This window comes from Chrysemys picta, chromosome 18 (assembly GCF_011386835.1).
Source record: "Chrysemys picta bellii isolate R12L10 chromosome 18, ASM1138683v2, whole genome shotgun sequence".
Taxonomy (NCBI): Eukaryota; Metazoa; Chordata; order Testudines; family Emydidae; genus Chrysemys; species Chrysemys picta.
In genome coordinates, this window is record NC_088808.1 from 22,102,762 (window position 1) to 22,121,461 (window position 18,700).

At 42.7% G+C, this 18,700-nt stretch overlaps 1 protein-coding gene across 15 annotated transcripts in view; it reads right to left on the reverse strand.

The window, feature by feature from the left end:
* The window catches only part of TTLL11 (tubulin tyrosine ligase like 11), a 210,164-nt gene that overhangs the window by 47,770 nt on the left and 143,694 nt on the right, over positions 1-18,700 (reverse strand). For 14 of the 15 annotated variants that reach the window (XM_065572107.1, XM_065572108.1, XM_042854405.2 and 11 more), the window contains one exon: positions 8,713-13,873. The exons of the other annotated variant lie outside the window; for it this stretch is intronic. In XM_065572107.1, coding sequence (XP_065428179.1) covers positions 13,584-13,873 — 290 coding nt within the window. In that variant the 3' untranslated portion in view covers positions 8,713-13,583. Of the gene's footprint in view, positions 1-8,712; positions 13,874-18,700 lie in introns of those variants that run through there. 15 annotated transcript variants of the gene reach the window in all.

Consider the following 18,700-nt stretch of genomic DNA (forward strand, 5'->3'; position numbering starts at 1 on the left):
TCCTACAGCATCATTTGTCAAGTGTTGATTATGAATTTATTTCCTAACAGCATTTACAAGGCAACGGTGAACTTCGCTTCATTTAATAATCGCTTGAACAATATTAATAAAGCCAGCAGTAAACACAGCTCTAATTTAAAATGCTCTCAAGGAATTCACATGCAACGTGTAGAGTCAGAAGCAGCCCCTTTGGGAAGATACTACATTAATCCATGATATCACACCACCCCGACAACTTCCATAATCTCCTCGCGTTGATCAGATACACAGACAGCTCCATGTTTTACAAGGTTTTTATCAACTAATGCACATGATGGAGATCAGAGCAAAAAAACAGTGTAGAACAGATGTACCAATTGCTTCAAAACCATCTTTCTGTTCCCAATTAATGAACTGCACAGTGGCATGCTCATGGAGCTATCAGACAGCTGTTAATAATGTCAAAATCCAAACAGGGCTACTACAGTCTATTCCTTCCCTGCTGATGAAAGAACAAGGAAAAAGGAAGGTTAGTTTAGGACTACAAGCTGACCAAACCCACCCGCAAATAAATACTAATCTGACATGATTACTGAGCTCTCGGATACCGATAAATCCACAATTTGTATCTTTCTGGTAACAACAACGCTAGACGAGTCGGCCCCTCGGAGTGCGCTAACACATGCTTTGCACAGGCCTAGAGCAGTGTAGCAGAGCTATTGTTCTGAAGAATTCCTTTTTGGGCCCAGATTCTGCTACCCCATACACAGAGCCACCAGAGGCTCAGTGGGATGCAAGTGGTGCACAGATCTTGTGCTGACTTTCTGCACGCTGCTGAATTTTCTCCATATCTGCACACACCTGCGATTGCTTCCACCCCATAAGAACGGCCATAATGGATCAGACCAAAGTTCCACCTAGCCCTATATCCTGTCTTCCGACAGTGGCCAATGCCAGGTGCTTCAGAGGGAATGAACAGAACAGGTAATCATCAAGTGATCCATCCTCTGTCACCCATTCCCAGCTTCTGGCAAACAGAGGCTAGGGACACCATCCCTGCCTATGCTGGCTAATAGCTATTGATGGACCGATCCTCCATGAATTTATCTAGCTCTTTTTTTAACCCTGTTATAATCTTGGCCTTCACAACATCTCATGGCAATGAGTGCCACAGGTTGATTGTACGTTGCATGAAGAAATACTTCCTTTTGTTTGTTTTAAACCTGATGCTTATTAATTTCATTTGGTGAACCTACTTCTTGTGTTACGTGCAGGAGTAAATTACACTTCCTTATTTACTTTTTCCAGACCAGTCATGATTTTATAGACCTCTATCATATCCACCTCATGATGGCCTCTTGACATCAGTGGGAATTGCATGCATTTATCAGGACAGAACTTAGCTCTTTGGATTCCCCTGTTAATTAAGGCAAATCTTTGCATTAACAGAATGGCTTCCAGTCCTGATTCTACCACAGATTTCCTATGTGACCGGGGCATGTCAGGTCTTCGGATACTACAGTGGTGAGTGCAGTATAAGAACCTAGCTGGAATAGAATCCAATTCGGCTTTTAAAGATGTCACTAAATACAGATTTGCTAGGTAAGACCATAAAAAAGCTTTCGAAAAGTTCCATCTATTGGCGTTAAAAATAAGCTGCATTTTAAAATACTTCTCATAGATATTTATGGAATAGGTTTTGATGGCTGCAAAGAAACCAAGAAAGTCTATTGGTTAAGTTAAGAGTTTTTACACAGGATCTTCAGTGCACATTTACATGGCAGGCTGTACCTACTATATACTGATTTCATAAGGTCCATTTAAAAGTTCCCTGAGTGGTGTGTTTTAACAGCACTTGGATAAGTATCCCGGTGATCAGTTCATTAAGATCAACTGGTTACAGTCTGTGTTTTATAAAAACTCCTAAAATGGTACTTAAAAATCTGCCTTACACAAGTAAGGGGTTCTTCTTTTATGGCTTGTTTACATTTTTAAGATGAAACCAACCGAAAAGGCAGGGAATTCAAAGCGATAGCGAATGCTGCACGGCCAGAACCAGGCTGGCGCCCAGGGCTTCAGGCTAGGAGGAGGCTGACAGTGGCTGAGGAAAGTGGCCACAGTCCCACTGAAATAGGGACAGACAAATGGCTTGGTAAGTCGCTGCCACTGTTTCAAGTTAATTTCAATCCCACTCCTTCCTATACAGTTTCAAAGAGTGTTTTGTAAAGAAGAAAACTGGTGCAACAGTGAATAAACACATCAGTTAACGAAAGAGGACTTTAATTCATTTAGAAGGTACATTCGTTCACTTCCATATTGCTGTTCAAAATCTACTCAAGAAGTCTATGTGGTTGCTTTCACCTTCTGATAATTGGCTTGTACACCCAGACCCGTCTTGGCAATGGGGCCAATAGGCCAGATTTGCCTTACTCTGAACACTCATGGCACAGTCCCCAGCCAAAAATTACATTCAATCCACCTGCTCCTCCGAATTCAGCAGCATCACAACAGAGGAGAGAATGTTCTGGGATGGGTCTTTCCTCACTGCCAAGCACATGGTCACAGCTGATCAAGGCAAGCTAATTTCCAACTGATAAACACCTGACTTCAATGAGCAGTGCACTAATACCCTGAAATTCTTCAATCCCTGGCCCAGCAACTAAAAGGAATCAAACCCCAGAAACATTACAGTCCTCTTTGCATAATAAGGGCTTCTTTCTAATGCGGCCTCACTATTCAAACACCAGTTGATCTGGAGTCCCACTCTCGGACAGCAGTCTTATCAAATGTCTTTCTTGACTATACATCAGCAAATGTATAAGTTAAAAGCATGTGTGAAGGCCATTATGTTTGTAAATGAAGAATTCACCCTTACTTGAAAAAAGCATCAACAGATTGTTTGCCTCATAATCAACAAAAGTGAGTGATTGTTTTTAAGTGATTAGGGTTTGAGTGAGTGTTTGCCATACAAGCAGCCCAGCGCTGCACACAGGTCGGTAAGGGGACGCACAAAGCACGGGGGGGTATGGTGGCTGGGTTGCAGACAACACAGCTACTAAGCAGCCTTCTTACTGCGGATGAGAGGACATGGAACCAGTCTGAACTGGGGAATCCCAAGGCCTTCCTACTAGTGTTTTCCTGGGTGGCCCTAACCTGTATAAAGGGCTGTTTCCAACTCCCATGACTGTTTAGTTTACCTGTTAAACTTGTTATTGATTTTGACAGTCATGTTTGCCCTAGCATCCCAATATTAAAATATGCTATCACCCCCAAGAAGGGTAGCAATGGATGATGGTTACTTAGTTATACTGTACGGTAGGACAGCAGCAAAGCCATGCCCACGCAAATACAAACATGTAAATACAGCATATGCTGCTACTTACTGGTTTGGGAGCTCCTATGCCATTGCTCTGGGCAGGGTAGTTGGAAGAGATCAGCTACTCACAGGCATGTATCCTAGTAGAAGGCTTGTGGCCTCTGTTCAGCTTGGAAGCAAATCCACTGACACAGCAAGAGATACAGGGAGAAGGGAGTACCCAGGTGTTTCTTATATAGCTAATTTTATCCCATGGAAAGATAGGAATTGTAGCTCGCTTGCAAAGCATGCTGGGGTTTGTAGTTCTCTAGCACAGTACATGCACCATAAGAATTGTCACTCCTTTGTGAGGTGAAAGTGAAACACAGCTGAATGGAGACAGCATAGCCTGGGATTATATGGTACTCACCTCTTTTCTTCTCACTGTGCTATGGGACCTTGAGGAGAAGAAACTAAACAGAAGTAACTTTGGAGTCAAGAATCTGAAATCCACTTTTTCTGCTATTGATTCCTCTTGTGGGTGTATTTTGTTTAGTGGTTTAAAGGGCTTTGGTGATCTTTAATCTCCACATTAGGAGATTGAATAAATAACTGCTTAAACCTATGTCACATCTCTCTCTGACATGTCATTTCCCACCCTCCCTCTCCCTCCATCCACGCTGAAATATGCGCATGATGACATGCCTGCTGCTTTTATAGCTGGCTCCCTTGTACCAGGCCTTCTAAATGATGGCTCCTAAATATGTAATATATAGATCATTACCCAAAAATGTATCTCAGCAATGATTCATAATCGATGTACATTACACAAATCTTTAAAAAAAACCTGTTTCCTACTTCAGAAAAATTAAAGCATTAAACATTCAATGATTCATTCATATCAATGATAAAATATAGCACGTAACTCTCTATACAATAACAGAATCTCTATCTTAAATAGCTCAAACTATCCACAGCAATAAAGTGCCGCATTTTACAAATCCAGTGGAACAAACAATAGTGACATTTACTGTTTCAGGACCAAGTGAGGAGAGCAAATAACACTGTAGGTTTTAATTGGTAAGTGATCATTCTGAACGGATTCAGGTCCCCGCAGTTTACACTTGGGTTAATAAATGCAAACGTTTTAGTATGTGTCACTGGCAGTGCCAAGCATGACAACTGCAAAGGCGGAGAGGTTCTGGCCCTCTTCTGTTCCCTGCCTGGCCTCCTGAACCATAAAGGAGAAGGCTCAGCACAACTTCATTGCCAGGTTGTGCCCTTTTGATTTTCAGCCCCTGCTGCATACAGACACACTGCCGCCTGCCCGCCAGAGACTGGGACTATTGACTTGGTGGGGAGAAGCTATGAACAGGTAACAGAGGCACAAGGGCTGCAGCACTCTTCAGAAATTCCCCTCTCCTTCCATAGCCTGCAACAAATGTTCTGGCTGTTGTTGCCACCTGTAACGCCACAGCCCACAATCGTGTTCAGAGACACGTGCTGAGTTCTCTCGACTCCACACTACACCAATATGTCAATTACTTTAATCTCTGCTGATGACCTTAAGATGGCACAAATATTTGCATTCATTATTAGAGGCCCATTGCTGCAGCATTTGGACCGATTGACTCAATGAAGCCAAACATTTTGCTGGACTCTATTTCCATTACAGTATTTGCAATAGAATTATGTCAGCGATTAGTCTGTAAAACTGTGTGTGTGGGAGGGGCATGTACCTTGGCCTCATGCATTTGATGAAGTGTCCTGGATGTGTCATGCTCCATAAGCAATAACTATTTGGTGGTGTCTCTGTCGGCCAGAGCAGAACACCTCTTTTTGTGTTCACTTTCTATCAAGTGGTTCTCAGTGTTAGAAACGTAAATGAAAGACAGAATTGCATCAGTACCATTTCCAATTTGTTTTCAAAGCAACAAGATAATCAGCTCCCTCGGCTCAACTCTGCCCTCAGATGCGCTCAGCGAAATCAAAGGTAGTTTCACACTGAGAGTTAAAGATGAGATTTTGCTTTATAGCTGTAGACAGCCTGTATACCAGCCGTACCACACCCTTTAGGGGCCAGCACCGAAAGCACAGCCATTGCCAAGCAGCCTTTAAAGGCCAGGGAGAAGAGGGCTCCAGAACTTTCACCACAATACTCAGGAGAAATGGTTACTTATTGTAACTGTGGTTCTTCGAGCTGTGATGCAAACGTATATTCCATTACCCACCCAGGGCCAGCTCTAGGCTTTTGCCTCCCAAAGCAAAAAAAGACAGCCTGAATGCCGCCCTTGAAAATGTGCCGCCCCAAGCACGTGCTTGGTTTGCTGGTGCCTAGAGCCGTCCCTGTGCCCAGCCTTCGTCCCCTCTGCACCAGAGTCTCATCTTGTGGGCATTCAGTGCGGAGGAAGGGAGGGGGGGTTGGGGTGGTGCTGCCTCATACAGCCAGGGGAGGGAGTATGGCCTGGAGCAGCTCTTTACCTCTGTGAGCACTTCTAGGCAAAATTCTCCGGCTCCAGCGCGCGCGATGCGTACACACCTAACTGGGAGACACAGCTGCGTCTGCTCGAAGGAGAACGCCTGGCTCTCAGTACGGGTGTTTGTAGTCAAGAACTTTACAGCTTCCAAACAGCACAAGTTGTCAGAGCAACAACAGCACTCCAAGCCCACCAAGCTGGGCGTTATTCGAAACAGCAGCACTGTCTGACAGAGATGAACGATGAGACAGCATCCTTAGCCAACTTGAAAACAACTTCTACACTAAGATGCTTCAATTAAACTCAAATTATTTCTGGATTTTATGACGTTTCCAAGTCGCTCACTTACTTTATGTATTAAATCAGGATATTCGGCTCGGCTCTGGAATATAATGCCATACACTCTGATGTGTGTTTATGATAACTAAAATACACTATTATTACAATTCTTTTAAAAGAATAGAGAGCAGCACTGTGTTTACTGCCTCGGCTAATATCTTATCCTTAAAAAACTATCTGCCAAGGAATCTCCCAGGCTGGCGTTATTCAAGGCAAGACTAGACAGAAAGCCAATCGGATTTTGGTAGAAATCTAACAACATATCTGGTTGCAGGGTGAAGTGTAGATGGCATTTTAATGCATCTACTCTACCTTTCAACTGTAGCTCTGTAGATTTAAAAGAAATTGTGTGGTGCCATTTACTGAGAGGTCCCTTCTGTAAATTTGATTCAAGACATTAGCTGAAAAGATTAGATTAGATTTGATTTATTTTATCCCTTATGTTAGTTATAACCATGAAGATATCCACTTTCAAAGGTTAAAAAACCAAAGCCATTCTCACTGGGTGGAAAAAATGCATGTGGTGTGAGAACAAGAGCCTGCAAATCGTACAGCTCCGGTCAGTAGCGGCACCAAGGACAGTTACAACTTGGCATCATTTGGGTCGGCTGGGAGGTTGCTCTCTCTCCATTAAGGCAGGATTGGATTTAATGAGGACGTCTGCACTCCTGTGCAATGAAGCTCTAAGAAAGCCCACCCCCTGGAAAGCACAGCACTATAGTCTAAAGACAGGAAAAGACAGAGACGCTCCATGAGCTCATCTGCTCTGGACAACTGATCGGGTTTTGTGTTAATGAGCAGAAAGGTAGCAGAGGAGTCCAGCTCTCGGCTTGAAGGGCTTGCGCTAACTGAATAAAGCCACAGCAAAGCTCAATCATCTAATCAACAGCTGTGCAGTGCGATGGGATGGATGACAGCTTACCAAGCTGGGACGTAGCTACATCGGTGCAAATGGTTCAGCTGCACCAGGGCCCACAAGGATACGGGGGCGCTCAGATCTAGCTGCATACATGTATCCCTATTCATGCCACTGGCAGAAGTTCAGCCGCGCCACACCACAGTGGAAAGGGGCTGCCGGAGGAGAGCGGGTCCCGGGACAGGGAGGCAGCTGGGATTGGGGGCCCTCCAGCTAGGGCAACCTCAAGCGTGAGCAGTCGGCAAAGATGCACAGAGAAGGCATGAGGGGGAGAAGGGGCGGATATGGGAGATGTGCCCCCCACTTCTAGACATGGAGCCCCAGGTAAAAGCATTGGCCATTTTGAGGCGGAACTGGCTGAGGTGGGAGGCTGGACTGGAGCTGTGGAGGATGGGGGAAGGGAGTTGGAGTGGCGCTTGGGGGGTTCTGGATCAGAGCTGGGGGGATGGGTGGAGTAGGGGGCTGGAGTGGAGCTGGAGCAGACAAAGGAGGGACCTGGGGGGAAGACTTGTGGGGGCCTGAAATGAGGGTGAGAGGTGGATCGGTGAAGTAGGGGGCAGGAGGAGTGATTGGATCAGGGCTGGGGGAGTTGGGGGCTGGACTGATGGAGGCTGGAGGGGGGTTGAGAGAGAGCTGGTGGGGCTCAGAACTGCAGGGGTATGGGGGGATCTGAAGGAGGGCTGTGAGGGAAGCTAAGCAGGGGCTGAATTGGAGCTGTGGCTGGGCTGGAGGGGGTGGATTTTGGAATCGGGAACAGGGACCCTAACATATTCTTGCACCCGGGCCCTCTGGGACCTTGCTATAACCCTGCTACCAAGAAGATGGAGCAGGAAGTTTTCATCTTTATAATCAACTAAGGAGACAGTCACATTCTAGTAGAAGCTCCATAGCAACATAAGAAATGACACTAATAGATTCAACATGGTGCCAAATTAACAGAAATCGCTAATAAAAGCATCAATTTGCTGTGTGCGTGGGCAAGCTGGAAAATAGAGCCATGGAATTAGGCAGAACAAAGAGAGAACATGTGGTGGAAAAGAAAACAGACAACAGATATACCTGGAGGCTGAATGGTCACTGTCCAACAGACATAACAATTGCTAGTGATGAAACATGGAACAAGGTCAGACAGTGATGAACACGGGCTTGATTTTTCCATATGATGTTTCCATGAATGAGTGGAAAGATTTCAGTGGTAACCAGTCTAATAAAATACATCCAAGTACCAGTCGCTAACTGGTTTTCTCCCTAGGATGAGCCATCAGGATTTACTGATTAACATCAGGACATCAGCATTCATATCCTGAATTAAACCTCTCTGGTCATTTTTTGTGTGCAGACTGCACTAGCCCAAGGGTTATGTAAAATTCATTTTGCTTTGGACTCTAAATAAGATTCAGAAGAAATTGCCAGAACTGGAGGATGGGGCAGAGCGGGAATGTGACTTTGCCATTAAGTGCCCAAAGAACAGCTCTGTTCTATATATTCTCTACAGGGAATAACAGGTCATGCAGTTTCCCAGTTGCATAAATACGTGGACTTTGGGTTACCAGTGATAGGTGACTGAACGTGTTGACTATTCTACAAAGCATTCTTTGTCTTTTAAGATGGGAGGCAAATCAGCGATATCACATAAGCAAGAAATAGATACAAGCTCTGAAAATCTCTATTACATCCATCAGAGCCAATAAAGCGTGGCAACATACAGAGACCCCTCATCTGAGTTTATTACAAACTGCAGTTTTGTATCTCACCTAGATACAGGGAGCACAGTTATGAGATGAGAAAAATGGATATTTCAGGGCATAGATTGTACCACTTGAAAGATCTAGGAAAGGCACTCACATTCATAACATTTCAAATCCAAGTCTTATACAAGACTGTCTGTATAGCACATCAATCAAGATGAGAGAAACTGTACGCTATTTTCTAGTAACACACTGCCAATCGCAAGACAAATGCCAGATGCCACAGAACGAGAAGTAACCATTTTTCAACTTGTGAATGTCTTCAAACATATTATAATGAAAGTGTGAAAAAAAGATCCTTTCAGCTTCATCTGTTTTGACAGATGCCAAAACTTGGAGCATGGCATTTTATCTTCATCCTGCAATAATCTTTATGAAACTTAAACAAGGCTGAGGATGGTGGCTTCAGCCTAAAATTACACTCTTCACTGCACAACACACAAAACATTTCAAGCAGTCTGGCCATTGCAGGAGAAAAGATTTACCCTTAAAAAAAGGAGAGGACAAGTGTGAGAAGATAAAAGTGCGGTGCCATCTGACATTAACATGGTCCAGTTCATATTGTTTCTAATTGGCTCCGTTTGTCTTCTTACTGCACTCTGCAGTACCGCTACTGACTACCATTAGTAGGCAGTTATAGGCTGCATACAGCTTTTTTCCAATCAAGAGCATAAATTCTGAATGTTGCTTGTGTAAATTCATTTAGCCCATTATATTAAAATAGGTGTCAAGATGCTAAATCCTCCACTGCTGCGGAAATGTACCCCCAAAGGTCATTTTCAGAGGAGCCATAAAATCTTGTGTAATCTCTGGTATTTCTAATATGCCCGTCACTGCAGTACTGTATCTGATTTTCTGCATGCCCTTAAAACTGGAAACAGTAACTGTTCTGTTAAAATGCATGTGAAATCAAAATATACTGTACTCTTTTGGGCTTTTCATCATCCTAAAGGACAGCAGGTTAGAGGATAGAATGTGTAGGTCCAAAGGGAGACAGAAAAAACCAGTCTGACACCACTGATGTAGTTACAGCCCATTGCATGAAGGCAAAATCTGAAATATTTAGGAAAAGGGGATATATTATTTTGGGAAGCCCTCAGGTACCACGGTGAAATATGTGATATAAAAACCTAGAGAGTGAGAAACTGTCCCAAATCATCTGGTCCATAAGCAAATATTGTTATACAATTTTCCCAAGACATTCTGCTTGTCTTTAAAATAGGGTGTGCAGATCTTCCTGCCTCTTTCTCTTATTCTAAAACTAACATATTCTCTACTGCAGTCAATACAAAAGCCAATCTCCCCTCTCCATTTGTGTTGCCCAACAGGAGGCTTCCTCTGTGGTGCCCTGAGGTATCGATGGAGTACAGGATCACATACGGTATTTCATTGTGTAACATCTTGTGTAGGAGTTCAGCACCACAGAACTCCATCTGGGAGAAAACCCCAACAATGGTGACCTTCGTGATGTTTAATAGAACTCTGAAACCTCAAGAGGTAGTCTAATATCAGTGTAAAGATCACCACTATCAGTCTGACAATGAAGTATTATCATTCTCTCACCTCTGTTAAGGGGACAAGAGCATGGGGGTCCCAGGGTTCTCGTTGTGGTGTTTGGGAGACGATAGGCTATGCAGACTACACACAGAATTTAATTAAATATCACAATAAAGACAGTGGGTCAAATCCTGTCTTTAGTTACACGCACTGCAACCCCATGTAGGCTTAAGTGGGACTTAACTGATGCCCAAGCTTTTTGCTAGCATGCTACATGTGAAGGAATGAATTCACCTCATTACCTCTGACAATTGAGAGATGAGGTAGGTGAGTTAATATCTTTTACTGGAGCAATTTCCAATAAAAGCTATTATCTCAGCTACCATGTCTCTCATCACCTGGGACCCACACAGCTACAATACCACTTGGGAAATTCTGAGATTTGCAGTTTTCTTTCTTTACCAAACCATAACCAGCTTAATGAAAACACCTATTAAAATGCCTTTTTTTGCTTGATTATTGAGTTACCTCAATCCTATTAGAAAGAGGAAACATCAAATTTCAAAATTTGAAATTCTGAAATTTAATCAAAGTTTCAAAGCAAAAACTGCTGAAATTTTAATTTCAAAACATACCATTCAAAATCTTTTTTGCAAGTAGCAACAATTTTTGTAATAAAATCTAGTAGATAATTACTAACATTTTGCTGAAATTTACTGAAAAATAGGCAATTTTATCACAGATCTGCTTGCGGGGCCCATCCTGTCCCATCTTAGATCCTTGTACAACACCCGCCACCACAGTATCTGAGCACCTCACCATCTTTACTGTATTTATCCTCACATTATCCCTGTGAGGTAGGACAGTGCTATTATTGCTGTATTACAGATGGGAAACTGAGGCACGGACAAACTGACTTGCCCAGGGTCTCTGAGAAAGACAGTGGCAGAGTACGGAATTGAACCCATGCCATTCAAGTCCCAGAATGCCTTAAACACTAGGCCATACTTCCTCCCCTTCATGTCCTGTAACTATGCTAGCTAGGTCACAGCATGGACAGCTTTCAAATTAGCCCTGGTTCTTGAATTCTAAAGAATAAAAGAAAGGATTTTTTCCTGCAGCCATTGGGTAAGTGCATTACCATCAGCTGCAATTATACATGGAAGGTTCCTTGTCAACAGTACTGAAGTTCTAAGTGTCACAGTCTTGCTGAGGCTAGCCCGCAGTAAGGTCAATGGGAGAGCAGAATAGTGGATACCACGACTTCTCTCCTATGAAACAGGAGTAAACTATAGAATTGTGTTTAAAAAGAAATCTAGTAACATAATCCAGCAAGGATTACTGTATTCTCTTGTACATCTTTGTTCTATATATTTTTTAAAGAGAAATTTGAGGACCTATGAAAAGGTACAGCTCTAGGTACCATTCCTGGTCCAAAAATGATAGCAAAAAAATCCAAAATGCAATTAGTCTAGCTTTTTACTGTTAAATCCATTAGTTACAGTAACAGACACTTGAAAAACTAGCTCGGCACAGTTCGGTGCTGTACTGTGACAGAATATTAATTACAGCATTGAATGCTGGCCAGAACATGCTACAAGTACAGAGAAAATATGTACAGTAGCTGTTCAAATAATTATTAAAATAAAAAAAAACAAAGTATGGAATTGCTCCTATCTGCAGAGCATAGTTACAGGGTAATATGCAGTGGCACAGAGAGCTAGTGCTCATGAAGTAAATAAAGCACTATACGTAATGAACAATTCTAGTTGTTTTCCTCTCCAAAGGACCAAACAATAGAATTACCTTCATTTTAATTTGCAATCTGGCCCCGGAGCATTGCTCTTTGTTATTGCTGTAACAGTGCCCAGATGTCCTGAAAGCCTCTCAGTCAGATGGAGCTACACCAATCTACACCCACTGAGGACCTGACCCAGATCTTAATGAATTCAGAGGTTTGCCATAATACTAACATCAAGGCCTAACTAAGGGACTAATCCAAACTAATGGGAGTCTTCCATTGACTTCAACAGGCTTTGCTTTCAGGCCCTATGGGCCTAACTCTACATGATGCTAAGTGCCCTCAGCTCCCAACCCAGTGGGAGTGAAGAGTGCTGTGCTCTGAATTCAAACTCAGGTTCTCACAGAGGCCTTCAGCCAAGAATGCCCTCACACTTGTCCCAGAAGATGAAATGCTTGGAAAAAATCCACATTTTTTTATTAATTGTTTTGGGACCATGGGAAATTGGAGATCTGAGTGGCGGGGTCCTCAACCATTCAAGGCCATGAAGATCATAACTAGTATCTGATCCTGACAACTGTGACTCACCTAGGCCTGATCCAGAGGCCACTTAAGCCCCACTGACTTCTCTGGGCTTTAGATCTGGCTCCCAGGCCCTGACCCTGAAAAGAGAACAATGTTGGGGTGAGCCTTTGCAGTTCTCTTTGCAGGATCAGTGCTCATCAATCCATATGCATGCAGTCCTGCTGAAGTACCACCTATCAATTTAGAGAACTTAATGGAGCTGGTTTGGGGTATACGGGTGGGTAGGATTGATAGCCATTTTAACCTTTTCTTTTGACCTATAAGGGCAGTTGGAGTAACAAAGGCTGTGTGCAAAGAGCTGGACCTCAAAAGTGGTTATGATTTCAGCGCTTTAGGATTAACTTTTTTTAAAAATCCAGTATGTAGCTGCCGGCACCCAACAGACAAAATCTGTATCAATACACACAAACCAAAATACAGTTAAATCCTCATAAGAGAGAGACAAAGCCTAAAATGTGATCAAATGCATAATTTGGAGTTTTAGTTTTTAAAAACGCACACAATTTAGAAATGCCAGTTTGCATCTCCTTACTTGGTTTCAAAACAATGTCCAGAACACACAGCGCGGCTCAAAAACATGTTGCTCGTGTTGTAGAAATTGGCTTCTCCAAGGCATTACTGAGCTGAAATTCCTTCTCTGAGGTTGCCCCTCTCAGTCAGTGCGATCAACCCCATGATGCCAGTTATTGTAACGTTGCATTTTTTCCCCTTTGTCTTCATAAATGATTTTCTATAAACTCTGAATAAAAGACGCAGTTTGTCATTTCAGCTATTTTGTATGTCCACTGGGGAAATAATAAACAACAGCCACTTCCACTGAGAGTCATTACGTGGAAGGGGAAGTTTGCAACAGTCACTTCTGAAGAGCATAAATCAGGGAAAGCTGTAATACATTACACTGACTGTCAGATGGAAGAACTCAAGAGCCCGTGTTTCGCCTCCTGCAGCATGTGTTCAGGGATCAGTTTCCAGCCCTGTCATTGTCTTTTTTCCTTGATAGTGCCCATCAAGACCGATGATTTCTATAATCTGTAAGTTTATTGGCAGCAGTCATGCGGTTCAGGAGAGGCGCATGAGTAGCTGCCGTGAGGTGGAGTCCATCTGGCTGACAGGTAACCAGAGCTGCTCGGCGTTCCGTTATTCCTCGGCTGCAAACCAGGCGCTTCTCATCGAGGATGGCTAGATGGTATTCACAGAAATCAATCAATGATGCCACTTGCTCATGAAGTGGGAGTGACTTGTATCTTCTCTGAGCCAGGCAAAAGAAAGCTTCTATGAAGGCTTGCAAGCACATCCCTTCAAATAAGAAGAGAGTTTAGATTAGAATTGTGGCACAGACTTCTCTCACATGCTGCAGTCTTTTAATCTAGTATGTCTCATTTCTATACCTCTGTTCATCCCAAAGACTGGATGTGTATTAGTTAATTCCTTTTTAATTCAAGCAGCAACTGCCTAGAATGGTCACAAACAAACACCCATCCTCTGCCCTTCAAAGACCAAAATGAGACATTTTCCTTGTATTTGACACATAAATCAAACAGCTCAAAGATTTAAAAGAAGTGTCCCAGAATAGCAAACATGCCCAAATTGGGTTATAGATGGGTGACATTCCTGAAAGTAGAAGCTATTCATAAGGATATGCTGTGATCTCTACAAGCATCAGTCTGACCTGATAGTCTGGCATTTGGAGGTAAATGGCTACAGGAACTATTGATTCTAAGAGGTTGTGAAATTGAATTGACACAAGATCAGCCCTGATTCTTGTTGCTTCAGACATTACATTGAAATTGAGTCTGACACATACTCACATGCTGAGCTCCAGAGAATATAAACTGCCCAAGGAAAAAACAAGTCATATGTGCAACTGAAGTGTGTCATTTTAAACTTTGCTTTCTTAGAGATGGGACCAAACCAAAATCTCAGATCTGAATACACTACAGATTTCAGAGTGTTTAGGTTTATGGCTCTGTAAACCTGGTCCCATTAATGGGTGCCCTCAGTAATGTACAAGTGAGTTATCCTAAACTTCCTGTCCTCTCTGCTGACACTGCCCTGTGCAGCCACCCATACCTGGCCTTTCTGCTGAGATGCCCACTAAGGCTACCAATTAGTGAGTCCTGGTAGTGGCATTGGCAATGTGGACACTTCTCCACTAGGAACTGGACTGTGACTCACCAACTTGTTTCACATATGTCACCAAACAGCCATCAGATTGTAACAACTTGGTCTCTACTGACCTAAGCTGGATTCGAACTGGCACCTGGAAGTGAAAGGCTCCATGGTTCCACCATCACTCCTTTCAGCAACTCAGTCCCTCCATTTTTTTGTAAATTGACACTCTGTTGTTGCACATGCCAAAGCACAACTTTCCAGTCCACGATTCTTTGCAGATGCTTTTCCTTTCTAACTAAAGGAGGCCACAAATGGGAGGTTAGGGCCTGGCTGGCCACACAGTACTTCACAGGCCAAGTGCAAAGACTGGAACCTGCATGTGAGCACAGATGGGCTATTCAGCTCATGGCATCTAAGTGCTCGGATGGGTTCTCTGCAGCAGCAGCTGGCCTACTTTGGCTTTTCTAAAGTCTCTTTCTCTGGCTCCAGGGAAAGCTGCTCCTGCAATGGTTTTGCGTTCTTTAGATGTTTCCCGTCTCCTTACTGCACTAAGGACTGGTACTTTGACTTGAATATTCTTCATTAGATTGCAGGTGAATACTCAGATTCTCTCTTCTCCCCAACAACAGCCCTGAGCTCCTGCTGCCTTCTTCACCCCTGCCTTGGTAAGACTAAACATTCAGCTGAAACACCAGTGTTAACACCCCTGTTTTAATGAGAGGTGCCCTGAGATCTTTAACAACCAGAAGGGGTTAGGCGCTCAGATTTCTCTCTCATCCAAGAGATGGCCCCTCCAGCCACACCCAGAGCATAGTATGGACACAGAGGCAAGAACCCCTTACTGGATCACCATCACCACTGCCTCCAAAAAGCTGGGTTCTCCTTTAGGTCTCCTATCCAAGTACTAACCCCCACCCCTTCTTAAATGTGTACGATGGGAAGTTCACATCCCAAGGTGGGACAGACGAAGGCACACAGAAGATTGATCACATGCACCTCAGTTATTCTAAAGGACTGGCTTCCCCAGACCGCTCCAAGAAAAGAGTCTGCCAACATTACTTGTGGGACTTTTTCTACATATCTCCCAGGTGAGCGTGTAATTTCACTGATATCAGGAAAGAGATTCTGCTTAACCTGAACAGAGCCCTCTAGCACAGATGATCTGTTGTAATTGCAGGAAACCCAGGCTCTTGGAGTGTGCAATAAGGGAAAGCAGAGCAATGGGAAAGATTCCACGGCAAAGTTCAGCTCCCCCCAAGCAACCTGCAGAGAAGCCAGACTCTGCAGAAACAGGACTTCTAAGGTGTCCTCTGATTGCATCACAGTAACAGCATGTTACAATGGCCAAGGGAAAGGGTGGCTAATTCCTGCATTTTGGAACCTTGCCGTAATACCCTATTTAATTCTTAATTAAGGACCTATGCACCGCCGTACCTTTTCAGAATGTCAGCAACAAGGAGCTGTCATATCTGGTTTGCATCGTAACTTGCTCACCCAGTTAGAGCACACACTTAAGGGGATTATTTTAAGATCAGATGCTGAGGGGTTTTTTTAAAACTCAATTTAGGTTTATTGATGTTGCAAGAAAAAGCATCTTTTTAAACATTACAATTACAGTCTGAAGTATAATTTCTCTTAAATAAGACAGCAATTGGGGTCACTTACAAGCTCTGTGGTGAAACAGCCTGCAAAGAAATTGTTGGGTTATCTGACAGCAGCAGCTGCCAGCTCAGTACATTATTTTATCAGTCATGGTGAGCTATCATGTGGGGAAAAGGGCCGATTCGGTAGCATACATATTTTCCCCCCATAAGTGACACTCATGCAGAGTATTTAATGGAAAAAGTTAGAAGCTGCTGTTTTACAATAACAGAAACAGCTATTGTGTGATTTACAGTTGGAAGTGGGCCAAATTCAAAGCCAAATTGCCACAGATAGTTCAGGAAGATTATTATATACAGAAATATTACATTCCATTTTTATTTTTTCCTGAAAACTTCTGGTTCACTGTAACCCTAAACAAATCTGGTAAGTCTTGGATGCTGAAATCCTGGGCTTGAAGGTTCTCCTGCCTGTGATTCTTTTGCTAATACAGTTCTGTCAACTAATTTAAAATAAAAGACTTAGTCACACAGTGAAATTCTAAAGAGAAGTCTGCAGGTTTTCTGTACGATTCCTCTCTGTAGAAACACCACCACCCCTCCCTCTGTACAGACAGTACTTGGAGTACCTAGAAACCTTGTTACTGTTTTGTGACTGTAATAATCAGGAGGTTTCTAATGTAGCTATACCAAGTACAGTGCAGCGATTCAGACACTATTAAACATCCGATGAATACTATCTTATTTGCAATATATATTCAATTTTTCCCTCTGATATTAGGACTACATTTGTTCCCTTTATCACTCCTTTGAGCAATATATTTTATGTATTACTCTGTGTGCCTGATGTGTATGGCAGCTGTTATATATAAGGTTAATATACAGTAGAGTTTATCTTCTTATAAACTAGGTAAAATAATACTTGTCTAAGGGTGCAGGCTTCATTAACATCTGTGAAGCACTTTTAGATCTTCAGCAGGATCTAAGTATTTTTACAGGTGTGATATCTGGCCACATTCTAGCAAATTACCATTGTGTATCATTGAGACACTTGGTGTTTATGTAGGAGAGAGATAAGAGCCATTTTGTAGAAATAAAATACTGATAAATCATGGAAAGGAATTCTCAGCTGGAGTGATTTTTTATTATTCCACCGCTTTGTTCCTTACAAAAAAAAATGTACATGCACACCTGTATGTGTATAATTAGAATAAATATACATGTGTGTGGAGGGGGGTTGTGTGTTTTTTATTGGGGGCGTTGTTTTTATGTTCTAAGTACACTAGGTTTTGGTCTTAGTTGAAAGATAATTGCCTGACAGCTTTTTAGACTCAAATGCTTGCTTTATAATAAACTAAACTAATACCACCTAACTCTGATACAGTGCTTTTCATCAGCAGAGTTCAAAGTGCCTCACAATCCTTAGTGTATTTATCTTCATCACAACCCCCCTCTGAGGCATGGCAGTGCTATTATCTCCCTTGTTCAGATGGGAACTAAGGCACAGAGAGGGTAAATGACTTACCCAAGTCACAAATGGAGTCTGTGGCAGATTAGGGACTGAATCTGGGTCTCCCAAAACCTAGGCTAGTGCCGAACCACTAGACCATCCTTCCTTTCTGATTCATAGAGCAAGTGCTATACAACAGGCAGTGGCAATGCAAGGTTCCCTCAAACACCCCACTGTGACTCAATTCTCACCTTGAAACACCACCTTTGTCATTGTGAAGGCATTAGATCTCTATAGTCATTCCATCCATAGTTTTACAGCTATCGCTGCCAACAAAGGTGTCAATGGCAATGGTATTTTTTGAGATGGGGACACCTGTCCAGTAAAAAACCACCAGACTTATTTCACAAAAGCTACTAAGCAGCTGTCAGAAACATATGGCCTGATTTTCTTATTGGAATGTGATAGCGATTTTAGAGCTTAAGTTATAAAACACTCGATATATTAAGCCATTACTGAAACAAGAAAATCACCTCTGAACTCTGCTATCTTGACAAATTAGTATGTCTCAGGTTTACACATGTGAACAGAGCAAGTAGGGAAATCATTACCCACTAAAGCCAGGCTAGTGAAACTAACAAACAACTATCAGACAGAAATACGCTTTCTTCGTTTCATTAAATGACAGACAAGCCAGCTCACTACGAATGGTGATTAGCAAGCTGAGGCTAGTCCAGACTGAAAGGTCAGCCTGGCCTCCCATTAAACAATGTAATTTATATTTCACCAGAATACAGACACACACTGCCTAGAGTATTGCTAATTTAGCTGAAGATGTCACAGCATCAACTCATCGTTCATTGTGATTGTCTCATGGGACTTTGGGTGTGTAGAATACGATTGACTGCTCATGTTTTTAAAATGTATTATGCAGAAGTGATTTGTTTAGTTACGAAACAT